Here is a 15,747-nt window from a genome sequence, read left to right as displayed (position 1 = left end):
AAGGTTTAAGAGTTTGGTTTTTTTTGTAACAGCCACTACAAAAATAAAACAAAAAAAAAAATAGTTTGAGGAGTTTGGAATCTCTCAAGACCACTGTGCATTTTTCAGTTCTGCAGCGGAGTTCTTGTATGAATAAAAGCAATTAATTTATTTGCCCAGATCCTTTAATTCCCTGACAGTAATCCCTTACATTTCTCTGAACAGTTATCTTGTCTTTTTGAAGTGGCAACTATTCCATCAATACATTGTTTTACTGTACTGAGCAAACTGAGGAGGGAAGTTTAAGAGAGATACTGTGATACATATTGATAACTCAGAGTAACAGTAGCCACTTGCAGAGACATCTAGGCAGAAAGTAAAATACTGTTTGCATTTCCATTACTCAAACTCAGTACTTGGATTTTAAAATCCATAGCGTTCTGTGGCATCTCTTGTCGTAACTGTAACTCACCCTAGAAGTCCCTCTCTCAAACCCACATACCAGACAGTCGCCATCTCTCTTCTGTGTTCTAAAGCCCTGAGGTATGAAAAATGCCTTGTCCCCTGATCTGAGAGGTCTACTTCTATTCTTGTGGAAGATCCTCTGAATTACAGTCCTCATAAGAGGATGCAAGACTCCAGCAGAATGTCCCTTTGGTATTAACACTGATTCCACTCCTGGAACATCAGATTGGAGAAGCTATAGTTGCACCTGCACTAGATTGAAAATGCTGGAATTATGATGCAAATATAAGCATGTGCTGAGCACAGACTGTGTGTGTGAGGGGCAATCTGGCTTTAAGAACCACTGAATACTTAAGACGAGTTGTTAAAGTAGAAATAAATAAATTGTAATGGTTCATTATTGACTGACTCTTCTTAGTTTATTCAGCAAGAAACTATACTATTGACCTATGCAGGTGTAAGACTGTACTGCTATAAGATGAGACTATTTTGTGAGGCTATAAAGTGAATTTCTAATTTAAAAAGTAAATACAGATTTTAAAATTAACAAATACAATATTCTAACACTTATCTATATTAGAGTAATTCTCTGCTGTTTCTTTTCTCCAACACATACACATTAGAAAGAAAGAAGACTAGGTTTCATTGAAATAACATAAATATGGCTTTGGAAAGTAATTAGAAATTATAGTAACTGCTATATTTTGTTAGGAATGCAAATGTTTCCAGAAACATGTATGCACTAAGCAAAAGCTAGACCATTAAAAAATGAAACTAAATTCACACTTTCAGTGGAAAAAAACCCCTTTAACATTTAGCAGGAAATGTTAGCAGGGAATTCATTCCCAGTTCATCTTGCACTTGAATCTGATCATTCTTGAATGCAAAAATGATCAAATATACAATATTACAGAAGCACAAATATTGCCAATATAAAAAAAAAACCAACACACTGTAGAACAACTAGTGATAATGACCCACAGAAATGCTTTTAGGTGTGATTTAGATTTATAGCTATAATTCTTTAGCCTAAATATTGGATTGGAAAACCAGTGAGAAAGGCTTCCTTGAGATGTTTCCAGTACTTCTCAAGAAATCCCTGACAGACAATGATCCAGAAATCTAGCATCCTCCACAGCTATGGAAATAACAAAATATGTCCAGCCAAGTTTAAGTTTCATCTATAGTTAGCACAGAATAGACAGCTACAGGGAGAGAAAACTTGATCCTAACCTAACTCAAAACTTATAATGTTTAATGACAAAAATAAAAGAAAAGCATTGTAAAAATATAGCATCTGCCAAGCTGAATCAGCCTGATGGCCTGTGAGCCAGTCTTCAGAACTGCTGTATACCAGATGTTACAGAATAGTGGGCAAAAAAATCCCAAAGCACGCAAAAGTTCTAGAATTTGAACGTGAATGTCTCATCCTAATCACAAGTAATGAGATAATGATTTAACCCCTGAAGCACAAAGTTTTATAATCCTTCTCAAATTTGCTACTGGCTTGTCAGCATCTGATTTTTAAACACCTACTAAGTAAATTTCAGATTGACTATAGTACCTAGCACCTGAATGTCATCAAGCCCTGATTGTTGTAACAGTGGGAAACATAAAAAAGATGGGCTAATCAAGATTACTTGAATTTTGAACATATCAAATTCGTTCTAATTCTCTTTCCCATGGTACATCAATCTAAGTTTTGCAATCCTTCTTTATATGCAATTTCTGCCAGATCTCTAGCCAACTAGTCTTTGTTTCTGGCAGTGTTCTTAAAACAGCCTCCTCCGTGCTTAAATTTATAGCTGCAATAACAAAAAAGAAAAAAAAAGGGAATTAAAAGGGACTAAAACAAAACAACTTTTCTGTAAGTCACCTCAAGGTTTACTGGAATTTGCATGAACATTTAGTTCAGCTGTAATCCAAGCGCAAGTCAGTGCTTACCTTGCAGATCAGCGAGGTCTTGGCCCCAAGTCGAGCAGACTGGACACATTGGTTGGCTCCTTTCCCACCAAAACCAATGAAAAACTTATGTCCAAGGATAGTTTCACCAGCTCTTGGCAATCGTGTAGTAAGGCTATTCCAATTTAAAACAATATTTACATACATTAGTGACTGAAAATAACAAGCAGCTTCAAAGTAAAGAGTTACATTCTTATAATCCTAAACGGTCCACCAGCCAGTCAGTAAGACTGAAAAAGACTCAAAAGATCTTTTAGGGTCTCTACTCCATATCCCACCAGTTTAGATTTATTCCTTATATGCCACCCAGTCAAGCTTCTTGTTTACTACTCAAGAAAGGGATCACATTTCTTTTATTTGTGTTTTACGTTTCTACAGAAAAAGAAGCACTTGATCCCTAACTGGGATTCCCCAGTGCTAACTCCATACAGATAAATAATAAATCTACAGGTCTCACTGCTCATATTGTTTTACTGTAACATTCAGCTCAAGTTTACATATTGTTCATTTAATTTCACTACATCTAATTATACCTTCTTGAACCACCCTAAGTAATTTTTCACTTTGTTGGTGGTCACACCCCTCAAAATCATAGATCATTATCAAAACCTCGCTCCCCTCTGCTGTCACTCAGGCACACTGTACATATTTATCTTTTTTCTTTTTTAAGTTTTCCTCTTACAAATCAAGCTTTACAACTTCTCAGCATTTTGTTGTTTCTTGAATGCACTCCAGTTACATTTACATCCTTCTGGGGATGAATGCCCAGAACCAGATGCACTAATACAAGTGAAGACCCATCAGGAGTGTATTCTGGTTTAATTTCCATTTTGGAAAAAACAAAACAAATCTGTAATTTTGTTAACCCTACCCAATGCTTTGCTCTCTCCAGTAAAAGCTGAAAGGAAGAAAAGACACCACCAAGACTATGTGGAATAACCTGTCTGAATGCAAAAGGCCAGCTTTTGCCACTTTTGCCACTTCTATTAAAATGCATAACTCAAAGCTGCGATCACAACACTCAGATTGCCAAAATTTACGCCTCCTCAAGCCATATATTCCAAGCATAAGGAATAAAAATGGAATTCCTTCTACCTCTTAAGCTTTGAACAAGTCCACAACGTGTGGAGGGAAGGCCTCCAACAAGGTACTAGCAACTTATTCAGTCAATGGCAGTGAGCTCCGACAGCTTTGCTAAAGTCTGCAGGAAAGAAAGGGAGAGCGGGGAAGGAGAGTCTCAGAGCACACAGAGCAATCTGCCCCAACAAGCAAGAGATTAACTTCAGCTCTGTTTGTCAATTTATAACATTATTTTACCAAGAAATCTTACTATAGCTTCAAAACTACCAGTCCTCCAGAAAAAAGGTCACACGCTTCTGCACTAGCAAACCACTGCAGAGTGCTTTTTGAAAAGGATATGAAGAATACATGTATATTACTTTCTGAGTGTATGCTGCAAGTTCCAGGGCATACTGCTGTTTGTGAAATCTTATGGAATTCATGACAGGCCACAGCCAGATTTACTGAAAATTCTCAGGAAAAACAAACTTTTTTTTCCTAGTCATTTTCAATTCCAGCATCCATCAGTCCAAAGGTTTAGGATCATTAAAAAAAACAAGAAAACCTAAAATTAAGCTAGCGAAGCCAAACAAGTCCCGAACTCCCAGAAATTAAGATTTTTGCTTTGAAGAAGTTGCTACAGGTCTGTGCTTCATCAGTAGTTACGGTTTCCAGAGAGATGCAGGTAGAGATGCAGACTCTAAGTAGAGATGCTTGCTAACAGAGCACCCCATATTTTAGTGTGAGGGTCTGGTACCCAGCCAGCAGGTTTATTTTGTGTGAGTGACCACAGAGAAACACCAGAAGGCTCACACACACAGCTAATGACACTCATTTTGTTTCCAGAGAGGCAGAGGTGGGAACATTCTGTTGGGAAATGTTTAAGATCTTTCAAGCAAAAGTGCAACAGCTTTTTAGAAGTATACTTATAGGTACCTTATATATATATATATATATATATATATATATATATATATACGGAAAGGTGTGCTAAGTTAAAACTGTTTGCCCATAGCAGCATCTGGTAGGTTGTTTACAACAATGAGTAACTGTAAGATTTCAGGGAACAAGGTGTAGTGAGTGTAGATAAATAATGTTTATTAATGGTAACATCTATAATTTATTGCTATTTTCAACACTGGAAGCCAAAGTAGTGATGGTTGTGGACCAGAGAATGAAGGCCACAAAACTCAGCTGAGGAAGCTGCTATTCAGCCAGTGCCATGGTACTGCACTCACACTTCTAAAATTATGTGCCATTCAGTAAAGAATAGTTGTGTCACTCAGCCTTGGTAAGAAATAGTAGTTGCAGCCCTTGTATAATTTCCTTCATCCACAGATCTCACTACATGCTAAAAAGTAGAACGATGTCATTATTCCTCTTTTGTGGGTGTGAAACTTAGGCAACTCTTTTTGCCTTTTTGTGCCTTGGGTCAGCCAAGAAGCCAGTGGCAAAACCAAAAATAGAGACCAGCTCAATCCACTAGCTCACACTGTCTTATTTAAATTCTGCAGTATGAAAATGGTATCAAGTCTCAATTCATTTTCCTTCCTCAGGGTGTTTTTCAGTGATTATAGCTTATTGTAAATAGAATATGTTTCCCCAAAAAAGCAAATATATTTTTAGACAAAGATTAACAATTGCAACATCCCAGCAGACATTTGCTAATAGCACTGCTCTGAGTTCATATGCATTTTCAAGAAATACGCCCAACGATACACATTCTTGTTTTAACAATGACCAGACCACGACTTGATTCTTCTCTCGGTTATGTTGGCATCAACATGCAACTCCAATGGAAGCATCAGTAATTGCACTGGTGAAAAAACAGGCTTGCTGAGATGGGAATCTGGGTCTCACTGTTCCAAGCAGCATGGCACAACAACTGCCTGTGGGAATCAAACAGCTTGTTGAAGATGTGGAAACGACCTTTCTTATTGTTTTGGTGGAAAGGTACAGGGCAAAGGATCAAGTTGGAACAGTGATTTATAATTAGTGAATTTTAAAAATAGGCTAACAGACTAGGCAAGAACATGCAATAAGCTCCTGTAGCTCACTGTAAACACAAACCCCACCTTATTACATTTCAGGCAGGAGCGTCAATCCTTTCAGACCAATTTGCCACTCCAGAAGCCTATTTTTATTTTACATATTAAACAAGTTAAGAGTACAGATCTATATATATAAGCCTGGAGGTTTCACTTCCACTGAAACAGATATTCAAATTTTTTTTTTTTTTGCTATTCTCTTGTCATTTAATTCTGCAACTATACTAACTTTTGATTCAAATCAGACAATTTTAATGAGCATTTCAGGCTTCTGTTATGAGCAGGCAATGATGAGTAATCTGTGTGATTAAGGAACCCTATAAATTCTTGGCTTACTGATGGTACCACAAAGAATACTCAAAATAGCCTAAAAGTGATGAAACAGCTAATGTTACTCCGAAACTAGGCTAAATAAGTTAATCAGAAAAACTGTCACACAGGCTTTCAGAAATGTTACATAAAGTGTTTTACAAAAAGCCATTTACAACTTTGACGTAATTTGAAAACACTAACCTGAAAAACCTAATTTAAGTTGCTATCCAACAGGCTACTCTTGGCTTATGTGACCAATTCTGCTCAGCTTTGAGAGGATAAATGGTACAAAGTATATCGAGCTCTCGTGTCTTATAAACAACCAGAAACTAAACTTGAAAATCCCCACAAAATTGTTAGATGGGAAATAATATTATTATATAGTGTTTTGAAAATTGTGCTTCATACTACTGAATAATATTCATAAGGAAAAGTTCAGACTGAAGCATCCTGAAATACTTTGGACTTTAAACAAAAAGGAATATAATCACTCAGAATTTCAGCTGAGATTTTACAAAACAATATTTAAATGTAAAGTGCACAGCAGTGCTGCTTACATTTGTCCACGGGAAATAAACAATCTTACACTCACTTTCAGAGGTTTGGGATGAATAAAAGTACACACATAAGGATTTCACCATTGGAGTAACTTGAACCCTCTCTTCCAGTAAGTGTGTGCCACAAGTTCCCTTAAAAGCTAGAGCTGATTAGCATTTGTATTTTTAGACAGACATCCCTTCGGAAGGATGGCATTAAAAACAGAACAGAACCCTTTACTACTGTGTTGAAGCACTGAATCAGAGGTGAAAGTGCAACTTACTGAGTCATTAATGTCCCTTTCCCTGGTATTCTGGGTTTTCTTGAAAAAGTTCCCATCTAAGCAGTTACTAGATCATATTCAGAGATAGAAAGTCTGAAGAAGGAGGGGAAAGGGAGAGATGTATATTAGTGGCATTTGCATCAATTAATCCTAAAATTAATCATGCTTTTCTTCAGATTCTTGACACCAAACCAGTGTCTGTTCATTGTCTTCAACACATGAAAGTATTATAAAGGTATATGGTCACCGTTAGCTTAAGCTGATGTAAACCCATGCCCTCTCCTCAGCAGCATTTTCCTGCTCTTTCTTTTCCATCACTTTTATTGCTCATGGAGCTTTTTAATTCAAACTAATTTTGTTCCAAGGATTACTTTAATTTAGATCAGCAAATTGCTCCAACTCGCTGTGGAGCAGCCAGGGTGGGCCAGAACCTGCAGGACTGAGAAGGGGAGTGAGGGGAGGAGCAGGAGTGTCTCTGCCCTAAGAACAATGCTGAGACTTTCATTTAAGATGACTTTGTATGTTGAAAACACTGAATGCTGTGCACGTAAGGTTTAATTAAGTAGTAGAGTATACTTAGCTCATCAGACATACTGAAGTAAAGCATAAAATGTCAGTATGCTTCTGAGTAATGACATGTGCATGAGAAAGGAAAATAGAAAAGAACATAAACATTTTTCTCAAAAAAAAGAAGAAAAAATAAAAGAATATTCTCATCAGGCAACTCAGAGGGAAAGAGAATTTATATGTTAGATTAGACATCACATTATCTAAGATGACTGTCATTTACACAGTATCAAAAGAAACATTCAGATATTATTTTTTCTCCTGAAGAAAGGTGAAGATCATCAGGGGTATCAAAATAGTAGCAGAAATACTGCAGGTAAAAGTGTCTTAATAAAAAGGAATATGCAGGCCTAGAATTTAGCTTTGATTCTGTTCTCTTTGAATCACTGAACCGAACTGGCTCTTTCTCCCCTCCTGGGAATTCCCTAGAATGGGGAAAATCCCTGTGAGATTATAGTAGGTGTAACTAGCCACTGTCTAGTATAATACATACAATTTACTGGGCTTTCTCAGAACTGAATAAAAACAAAGGAGGGGGATAGTTCTTGCCTCTAACTAGGAATATGAGTACAACATTGAGGTGAAAAAATCTCAGACCTCTTTTGGATATGGCTTGATGTTTTGGTTTAGCCGTGGACTGCTTTGTCTAGCTTAATTTTTAAAGATTTGAACATGTGCTATGGGAAAATATGCACATCATGGAGACAGACCACAATTCTTTTCAAAATCTCATGTTCTTGATTCATTTATGCTTTCTTCCCTTTTAGTCATCCACTAAAACATCTTACTGGAACGTAGAAAATGTTCAGGATTTATAGAGAGAGTACCTCAGGAATTTAGTTAACTACAGCTTCGTTTAAATACGGAGCTATCCAGTTCTTAGTCACACTTCAGATCTTTAATGACTGACAAAATTGTTAAGAGACAATTAGAAATCATACAGAATTTTTCTTTTCTTCCCCTTGTATCCCTGAAAATGACAAGTTTTTCTTTAAAAAAAATTATCATTTTAGACAATTCAAGTAATTGGTTATTTCTTGAATGTTTGATGGTCTGAGTTCTCTCTCCAGCCAACAGTAATGAGAAGTGCAGATACACTACCCAAACTGGTACCAGGCAAAATAATTGATGTTTAAGGAGCAGTCCCTTTGTAGGACAGTACTGGCACAGTGGCAGAGAGACATGTAAAAGCCTTACCCCATCATCCATTCAGTGTATTTTTCAAACGTCTTCGATCTTACATGATATACAATTTGCCACCATAACACAAACAATGATGAATGATGAATTGGTGCAGAGCAGGAGGAATCTCTTTAATCTGTTCTGCCATCAGAGGAAATATGTATTTTATGAAACACGAATATATATATTTTTTAAAAGACAAACTGCTTTGTAGATCTCATTACTGAATGAGTAAACAGCTGAACCAAATTAACTGGCAAAAGTCTCTGGCAAGGGAGAAAACAAATTGAATGGCTTTGACTACAGGTAGGAGGGTCACAAGTGTGGTATCTTCTTGTATGTGCAGTCACAATCTCGACTTCAAAAGACTGAAATTCGTAACATGTAGAATGAGAACAGATGTCCACAGCTCCTCAAGAACTTCAACAAACATTTGTGTTGATCTTCACGCAGAAACAAATTTTATCTTCCTAGATATTAAAAGATGCAACAAATAAGAAGGCATCCAGATGAATGTCCCGGAGTATTTACAGTAGTGCATTGTACTGCACTGCAGTGAAATGACAATATCACCAAGAGATCAAAATTCCTAAATTATGTTAGGAGTATGAAACCTGCAACACAAAGAAACAATTTATTCAACTAATTGCCAAAAGTAAGAAGCCTTCTCATGGAACAATGAACCTATAACATTTCCTCACATCGCTAGCAGTTAAATTTTGGGAAAAGGTAGGCACAACATTCATGAATTCATAATGTGTGGAATGTTTAATTCTGACTTTGAGGCTCTAAACAGATTAAAAAGCCCCAAACAAATATGAATTTATCTTCAAATACTCAAGTCTCAGCAAACACCCCATCATTCTTACCAAACATCTGTTTTGTATTTAGTAAAGATTGTGAAAATTTTCAAAATTACTACTCTCTAACTTTTTTTGCCTCCCACGTTGTTCTTCATTGATGTCTCTCAATTACATTATTTTTGGAACTGCAGTTACATAACTATTTTCAAGGCAATCTGATGACAATGTTGGAAAAGACTGTCTCTGAAACATGCTGTGCTCACCCAGGATCGAAGAAGGTTGGCTACAGTTCCTATGCCAAACAGAACATTATATCATGACGAAGTAGCAGAGATAAAGCAGAAAAATCAACACAAAATTAAACAACCTTGGCAACCCAAGCAAAGAGTGATCTTCACATGCCCAAGGACAGATTAAGATACACAAGACATATATGAACATTAATCTTTACCTCTTAAAGAAAGGATTTGTCAAAAAACAATGAACAGAGTGGAAATAATATGGTTGAGTGGATAGGCTATAGGGTCCTTGTTCTTGTCATCACGATTTTTCATATACCAGTAAATCAACAAAGTAATCTGTGCTTCTGCTCTCCTATCATGCAGAAAATAGGGTACCTACTGATCTCCTGACAAATGGTGTCATCAGACTTTTCCAGGTAAAAAATGAAAAAGAAATCCCCCCCAAGCCCTTTAGTACTGGCATTTTACACACAAGCATATTATGCTTTATAAACTATGGTAACACATCATAGATGTGTTCTCACTACATACTCATAAAGATGAAGTACAGTGCAGTCAAAATATTAATAATTTTCTTCAATAAGATGTTGCTTGAAAAGCTCATATCCAGGACAATAATTCTGACAAGAATGTTTTCATCAAGTTTGTAAGTACAGTGCTTCCTACAGAATCCATATGGGTCACAAACGAAAAGTATAATCAAAGCAAAACTTAGTTTGCACATACCTCCTAATGTATCATAGATAATGAAGATAATCAATGTATTTAAACTTAATATGAGAAGATAATGGCACGGCACGGCACGGCACGGCACGGCACGGCACGGCACGGCACAGAACAGAACAGAACAGAACAGAACAGAACAGAACAGAACAGAATAGAATAGAATAGAATAGAATAGAATAGAATAGAATAGAATAGAATAGAATAGAATAGAATAGAATAGAATAGAATAGTTCAGTTGGAAGGGACTTGGAACCATCATCCAGTAAAACTGCCTGACCACTTCAAGGCTAAATATGCAGTGCCTTCATGAGACAAGTTTTTACTTTGCAACTACATTACCCTTGATTTGCTGATTTAAAAAAGAAAAAAAAAGGCTTTATCTGAAGTTCAATCTAACCATAAAGGCATCTACTGAAATCTTGGGTTACAATAACATGAAGGCTTGGGGGGCAAAGATGAGAACATGCAGGGTGTGGGGGGTGCTAGGGCTTTGCTGGCCAAGGTTAACTCTACCATGACAGGCAGGAATCTCCTCTAGGTAAGGACCTTTACATTTTTCACAATTTAAGCTCTCTTGGGAAAGGTAGATCCCTAAGTATCAGAAAGTTGTAATTGCGTATAACCCTGACTTATGATGCCTGTCAATGCACAACTCCTGTGTCTTCATTAATGCTCAGCATTTTATGATCAACAGGGAATAAAAACTGAAGAAAAATCTGCTCATTTTTCCCGCCTCTATTTGGAGTGCTATGACCTCCAGCAAAACCACCAACTGCTTTTTCCAACAGGTCTCTTTTCTTTTATACTTTGTTCTTTCTAGGGAAAACAAAACAAAACAAAAAAAACCCCAACTTATTAAAAGATTGAACAATACTAACAGGGTATTCACAATGAATAATACTACCGGGATCAGACAATTAGAAGTAAGGCATATTCACATTCTCATTACAGCTGAAAACATGGAAAATGCCTGTCTCTCCACGTGAGTACTGAACTTGATCTGCCTTTCCTGTTCCTTCCCATCCTTTATTTTCAGCTCTGACCAACATGTCTTTTTAGTTTTTCTGTTTATACTGTCAAGGTTTATGCATTTTGTATAAACAGGGATTTGAGAGAGGATAGGAAGTATAGCAAACGATGGATGGCATAAATTAGCTACAGGGAGTTATGATTCTTTGGAACCAAAAGTTAGTTTTTGAAAGATGAGAGTCAGGAAAAGAGCAACACAGAAAAGAAGTGCACTCTAAGAACATAGTGTAGAAAGGCAACAAGAAGAGGTGAAGGCAAGTGAGGTAATCATAGATGGTTCTGGAATGACACGCTATTGATCTAGTACAGGAAAAAAATAGAAAAAATTGACTAAAGTCACAAATGGAAAGAAGAAATAATAAAACCCAGAAGAGAGCACACAACTGACATATTCAGGAACATTACCACCTTCTTATTTTATAATTAGTTGTCACAAAGATCAACGTGTTCTATAAAGCTGCACCTACTTAGGCAATATACTAGTGAAAAATCACACTGTATTTTCTTCAGGCTCCAGGTATATGATACTAAGCCTGAAAGGAACCAGAGATGTCAGCATCAAATAATTTACCACAGCTTGATATAGGGGCTAACAACCGGGGCCATATAAAACAAGCAAACAAAACCTTACTGGTAAGCTCCTACGGAAAGAACAGCTCAGACAGCTCCTAGAGGCAGCATCATACATATGCCTGCCCAGAGTGTTTTTACACAAATTTCTTACCGTCAACCCTGTACGATTTTTATTACAGCTTTTGATTTGTGCCAGCAGCTTTTCACTGTCACGAGTACTAAAATTCACCCAAAGATATTTATGTTTAGAAATGCATCTAGGAAAATGGTTATTTCCATTAACAGCACAGCCAACAAGTAATCAATTAACAAGACAGAACAAAACTATTAATCGTACAATTCTGTGGCTCATAAAGGGGGAGAAAATACAATATTCTCAGTGTTGGGTGTTGAAATATGGTGCCTAACAACTGCTTATTCTGACAAATATTTTCAGAGGAGTTCCTTTAGACAATTTCCACTTTGACTGTAGTGAATCTTGTATGGCAAACACCTCCAGACTGAAAATGCAAGAGCTATTTTAAATATTAAAAAATAATTTCCAATAATAGCAGGGACATTAACCAAAACAATAACAAATTGTGGGAGTTATCTGGTAAAAGAGTATTCACTGAGGCAAAAATAATACATATATTCATAACACAGCATAATATTCAATCTGTATCATTGGGATACAGCAGAAGCCCAAGGAATACCCTGAAGTACTGACAATGCCAATGCCCAGTGTATTACTTTTGCCTGCTATTTATTTGAAACTGCACAGATATCTAAGAATTCAAGAGAAAGCAAAAGGCAACAGTTGTGCCATCTGTAAAGTGGGATGTTACAATGTGAAGCAATGGCCATATGCTATAGTGCACTGCTGAGATAAAATGACACCTTTCTGCAGCAGAAATGAACACAAAACCCTTACTCCTGACATTGATATTGGAGAATTGGTAAATAAGCTTTACATCAGTAATCTCAGTCTGCAAAACTGACATACAATAACTCTGACCTCTGCTGTCACCAACCCATGAGAAAGCATGTACATACTTAGGAAGGTTCAACAAAGAGATTCAGCTACTGATAGCTGGCAAATAGAGCACCCATTAAAAAGATTAAAAGACTGATAAGCACATTGTTTTACTTTTGTGGGCAGTGTATAATAGCTTACTGACCTCCAAAGGGGAAAAATGCCAGTCTAATGAGAGTAGAAAATTGTGCTACTTTAAGTCAAGCATTTAAGTACCTTTGAATAACAAACCAATAAGGAGTACTAGGGTGTTTCAGACAAGTGTTCTTTGCCAGGCGAGAAAACACAAGATGGAGTAGCTGATTTTCTTCTCTCATTAGGAAAATATACCCCCAAAAACTTATCACCTGCTAGGATCAAAATGCTTCTGGATTCATTTGCTCCATTACCTAAGTGAACTCTCTAGAGAATTAAGCAATAGTTTCCCTGCCTCATATGGACTAAACCTAAAAACTTGGTAAACACTAGTTTTATCTCACAAACCATAATTTTTAATTGCCAACATACATAGGAAAGGCATAATCCTCCACTGATGATATCATAGTCTACTGCCATGGAAATGACTGCAGTATCATAAACACAGGTTTAAGATGACCTCACTTGCATAGGAAAGAGGGAAATTTCATTGGAATGTGAATGACATTGGGAATAAACACACATAGATACTATACGATGAATAAACTCTTTTACTAGTCAGTCAAATATGGAAGATGAAGGCTACATCTAGACATGCAGCTGAACAGAAGAGGGGTTCTCCTGTCCAAACACCGTATTACTGCCTCTGAGTCCTTGAACAGAGGAAACCCTCTGAGCTCCTGTCAGGGTTCCATTCTGTAACTTCACTACACCAGACGGGAGTGAAATCCCTGCCCTGACAGGCTTACAGTTAAACCACAAGAACCTGAACAAAGTATGGCTACAAGAATATAGTGTAGGATCACAGAACAACATCGTAGCTGGAATGCTTCCTAGAATGAGTAAGTACTTCAGAAGTGGGAGGAAGAGAACTATACAGTCTCTTGAAGCACACAAAATAACATGAAGTCAGACACAAATGCAGAAGTACGATCTCAGTGTGGCAAGTGCTAAGTGTTTTGGCATTGGCTCAGGAAAATACATATATTTAACCTTCAGCTCTGAAGTACTCTGAGAGGCGTCAAACAACTGAAGGATGGGAAGCTGAAATTTGTGTGTAAGCTTTGCGTGGCTGCGAGCTGGGAATGCTGAGTCCTGTGTGGGACCCCAAGTTGAGATGAGAACAGGGAGTGGAGAAATGTAGAAGGCGATAATGATCTCACTTAAGTAGAACCTTTCATCTTGAAGGATCTCAAAGCAATTTACAAACTTAAACAGACCAGACACTGCAGCTGGTAGGAACAGAAGGAGACAGCTGGGAAACTCATTCATGGGAAGGAGGAGGCAATGGAGGACTTACTGGGTGCTGTACCTTCCAAAATGCTAGTGCTGGGAGAAGATAGCAGGACTAAGCCAGAGCTCTTCCCTGAGCCTTGCCATGCAGCCATGTAAGGAAACTGCAGAAAGCAAGCAGGCATGCAGAGCTGGCAGAAAGAGAAGCAGAGAAACAGGAGGGCTCTGGAGAGCTGGGGAGCTGTCACTGTTAGGATTGTGGTTTCCCTCCCTTTTATCTCAACCTATCTTTTTACAAAGCAAACTGCCTTTCTTCCCTTCCTCCAACTTCAAAATGTTTTCCAAATGCATAGCAGGACAAGTAGTGCTACCTCTTGGTTACTGGGAAGCCAAAAAAATTACTTCAGGTACAGCATTTGTGTTGTCCAGGCCTGACTGTAGTACCACAAGGGCTATTCTTTAGCTCAAAAGCACTACTAAATACATACTATTAAAACTGAACTAGATAAACAAGTCTGAAAAACAAGAGTCATATTAGTTATTGCTGAAATGTAACTGCTTCTGGAAGGAAAGACAGTGCCCAATTACAGTACACAGTAGCTTAGGACACAAAAAGAAGACACCAAATGAAAGGGTAGGGAGGTTTAAATTGAATAGAATCTCGAAAGCAACACTTTAGTTGCACTAAAGTTAAAAGACACTGTGTGAGCAGTTTCACATTTGTATTTCCCAAGACCTTTTAAATTTCCCCATTTCCATTTATTAAGGAGGGGGAAAAAAAAAGTTTTCATGGATAGGAGCCAAAGACAAGTGTTGAGCAGGTGTTCTAGCACCACCAGTCCTTTTCAGAGAGGACCCACAGCATCCTCTGTCACACAAACAAGAGTTTCTTTCAGCAAGTGCCAGCTGGGATCAATGGGGCACTGTCTCTCACTTGGGGTTCATAACCTTGGTTGCAAATGCAGCTCTTGTAATGGGTTAAAAAAGTCATTGGTGGCCTTGCCCTAGTTATTCGAGAAACACTCAACCAGACATTTTCCCTCCTTTTTCCCTTTTCAATATTTTGTCATTTTTTATTAGAAGAACTTTGTTGGATGCTTTTCAGGCCTGGAGTAGAACACCAAATACTTTTAACCCACAAAAACATTAAACTGTGTCTCATCCTAAAATAAACTGATCACTCAGATTTTGGGGAGGAATGGCAATTTAATGACAGTTTACAGCAGTGGAAAGCTTCTTTTTACATGAATGAGCTTGGATCATGCCCCACATCAGATGAACAGTGTCTGGACCACTCCAGATATTCAAAAGCTGTATATAAACAGAACACAATTTTCTTACTGAATTCCATTACTAAGGATTTCATCAACTTGATTTTTATTCCATTTGCCATTTTGGGCCCCCAAGATACAGCTTTTTTCCTGCCAGGTAAGAGAAGGTAAAGGGGTGTTTCTCTAAACCACATTTAGGTCCTTTAAAAGCAGGGCAGAACAACAAAACACCAGGCCTGTGCATCTCATGTTTAATATACACCCAAACTTTGCTAGGTCAGAGAAGACAAGGGAATAGTACAGGCTCTGAAATCAAGCCCAGATTT

At 37.5% G+C, this 15,747-nt stretch overlaps 1 protein-coding gene across 3 annotated transcripts in view; it reads right to left on the bottom strand.

Annotated features, from left to right (window-relative positions):
- Window positions 1-15,747, bottom strand: part of RBKS (ribokinase) — a 79,138-nt gene that overhangs the window by 58,518 nt on the left and 4,873 nt on the right. For 2 of the 3 annotated variants that reach the window (XM_082048311.1, XM_082048309.1), the window contains 2 exons: window positions 6,646-6,738; window positions 2,389-2,521 (listed from right to left, as the gene is read on the bottom strand). In XM_082048311.1, the coding sequence (XP_081904437.1) occupies window positions 2,389-2,521; window positions 6,646-6,701 (189 nt within the window). In that variant the 5' untranslated portion in view covers window positions 6,702-6,738. Of the gene's footprint in view, window positions 1-2,388; window positions 2,522-6,645; window positions 6,739-15,747 lie in introns of those variants that run through there. The other variant, XM_082048310.1, reaches the window with a different exon arrangement.

This window comes from Streptopelia decaocto (genome assembly GCF_964273445.1).
Source record: "Streptopelia decaocto genome assembly, chromosome: 3".
Lineage (NCBI taxonomy): Eukaryota > Metazoa > Chordata > Aves > Columbiformes > Columbidae > Streptopelia > Streptopelia decaocto.
The sequence above is the reverse complement of the archived record's forward strand: the minus strand, read 5'-3'. Positions and strand labels throughout refer to the sequence as shown.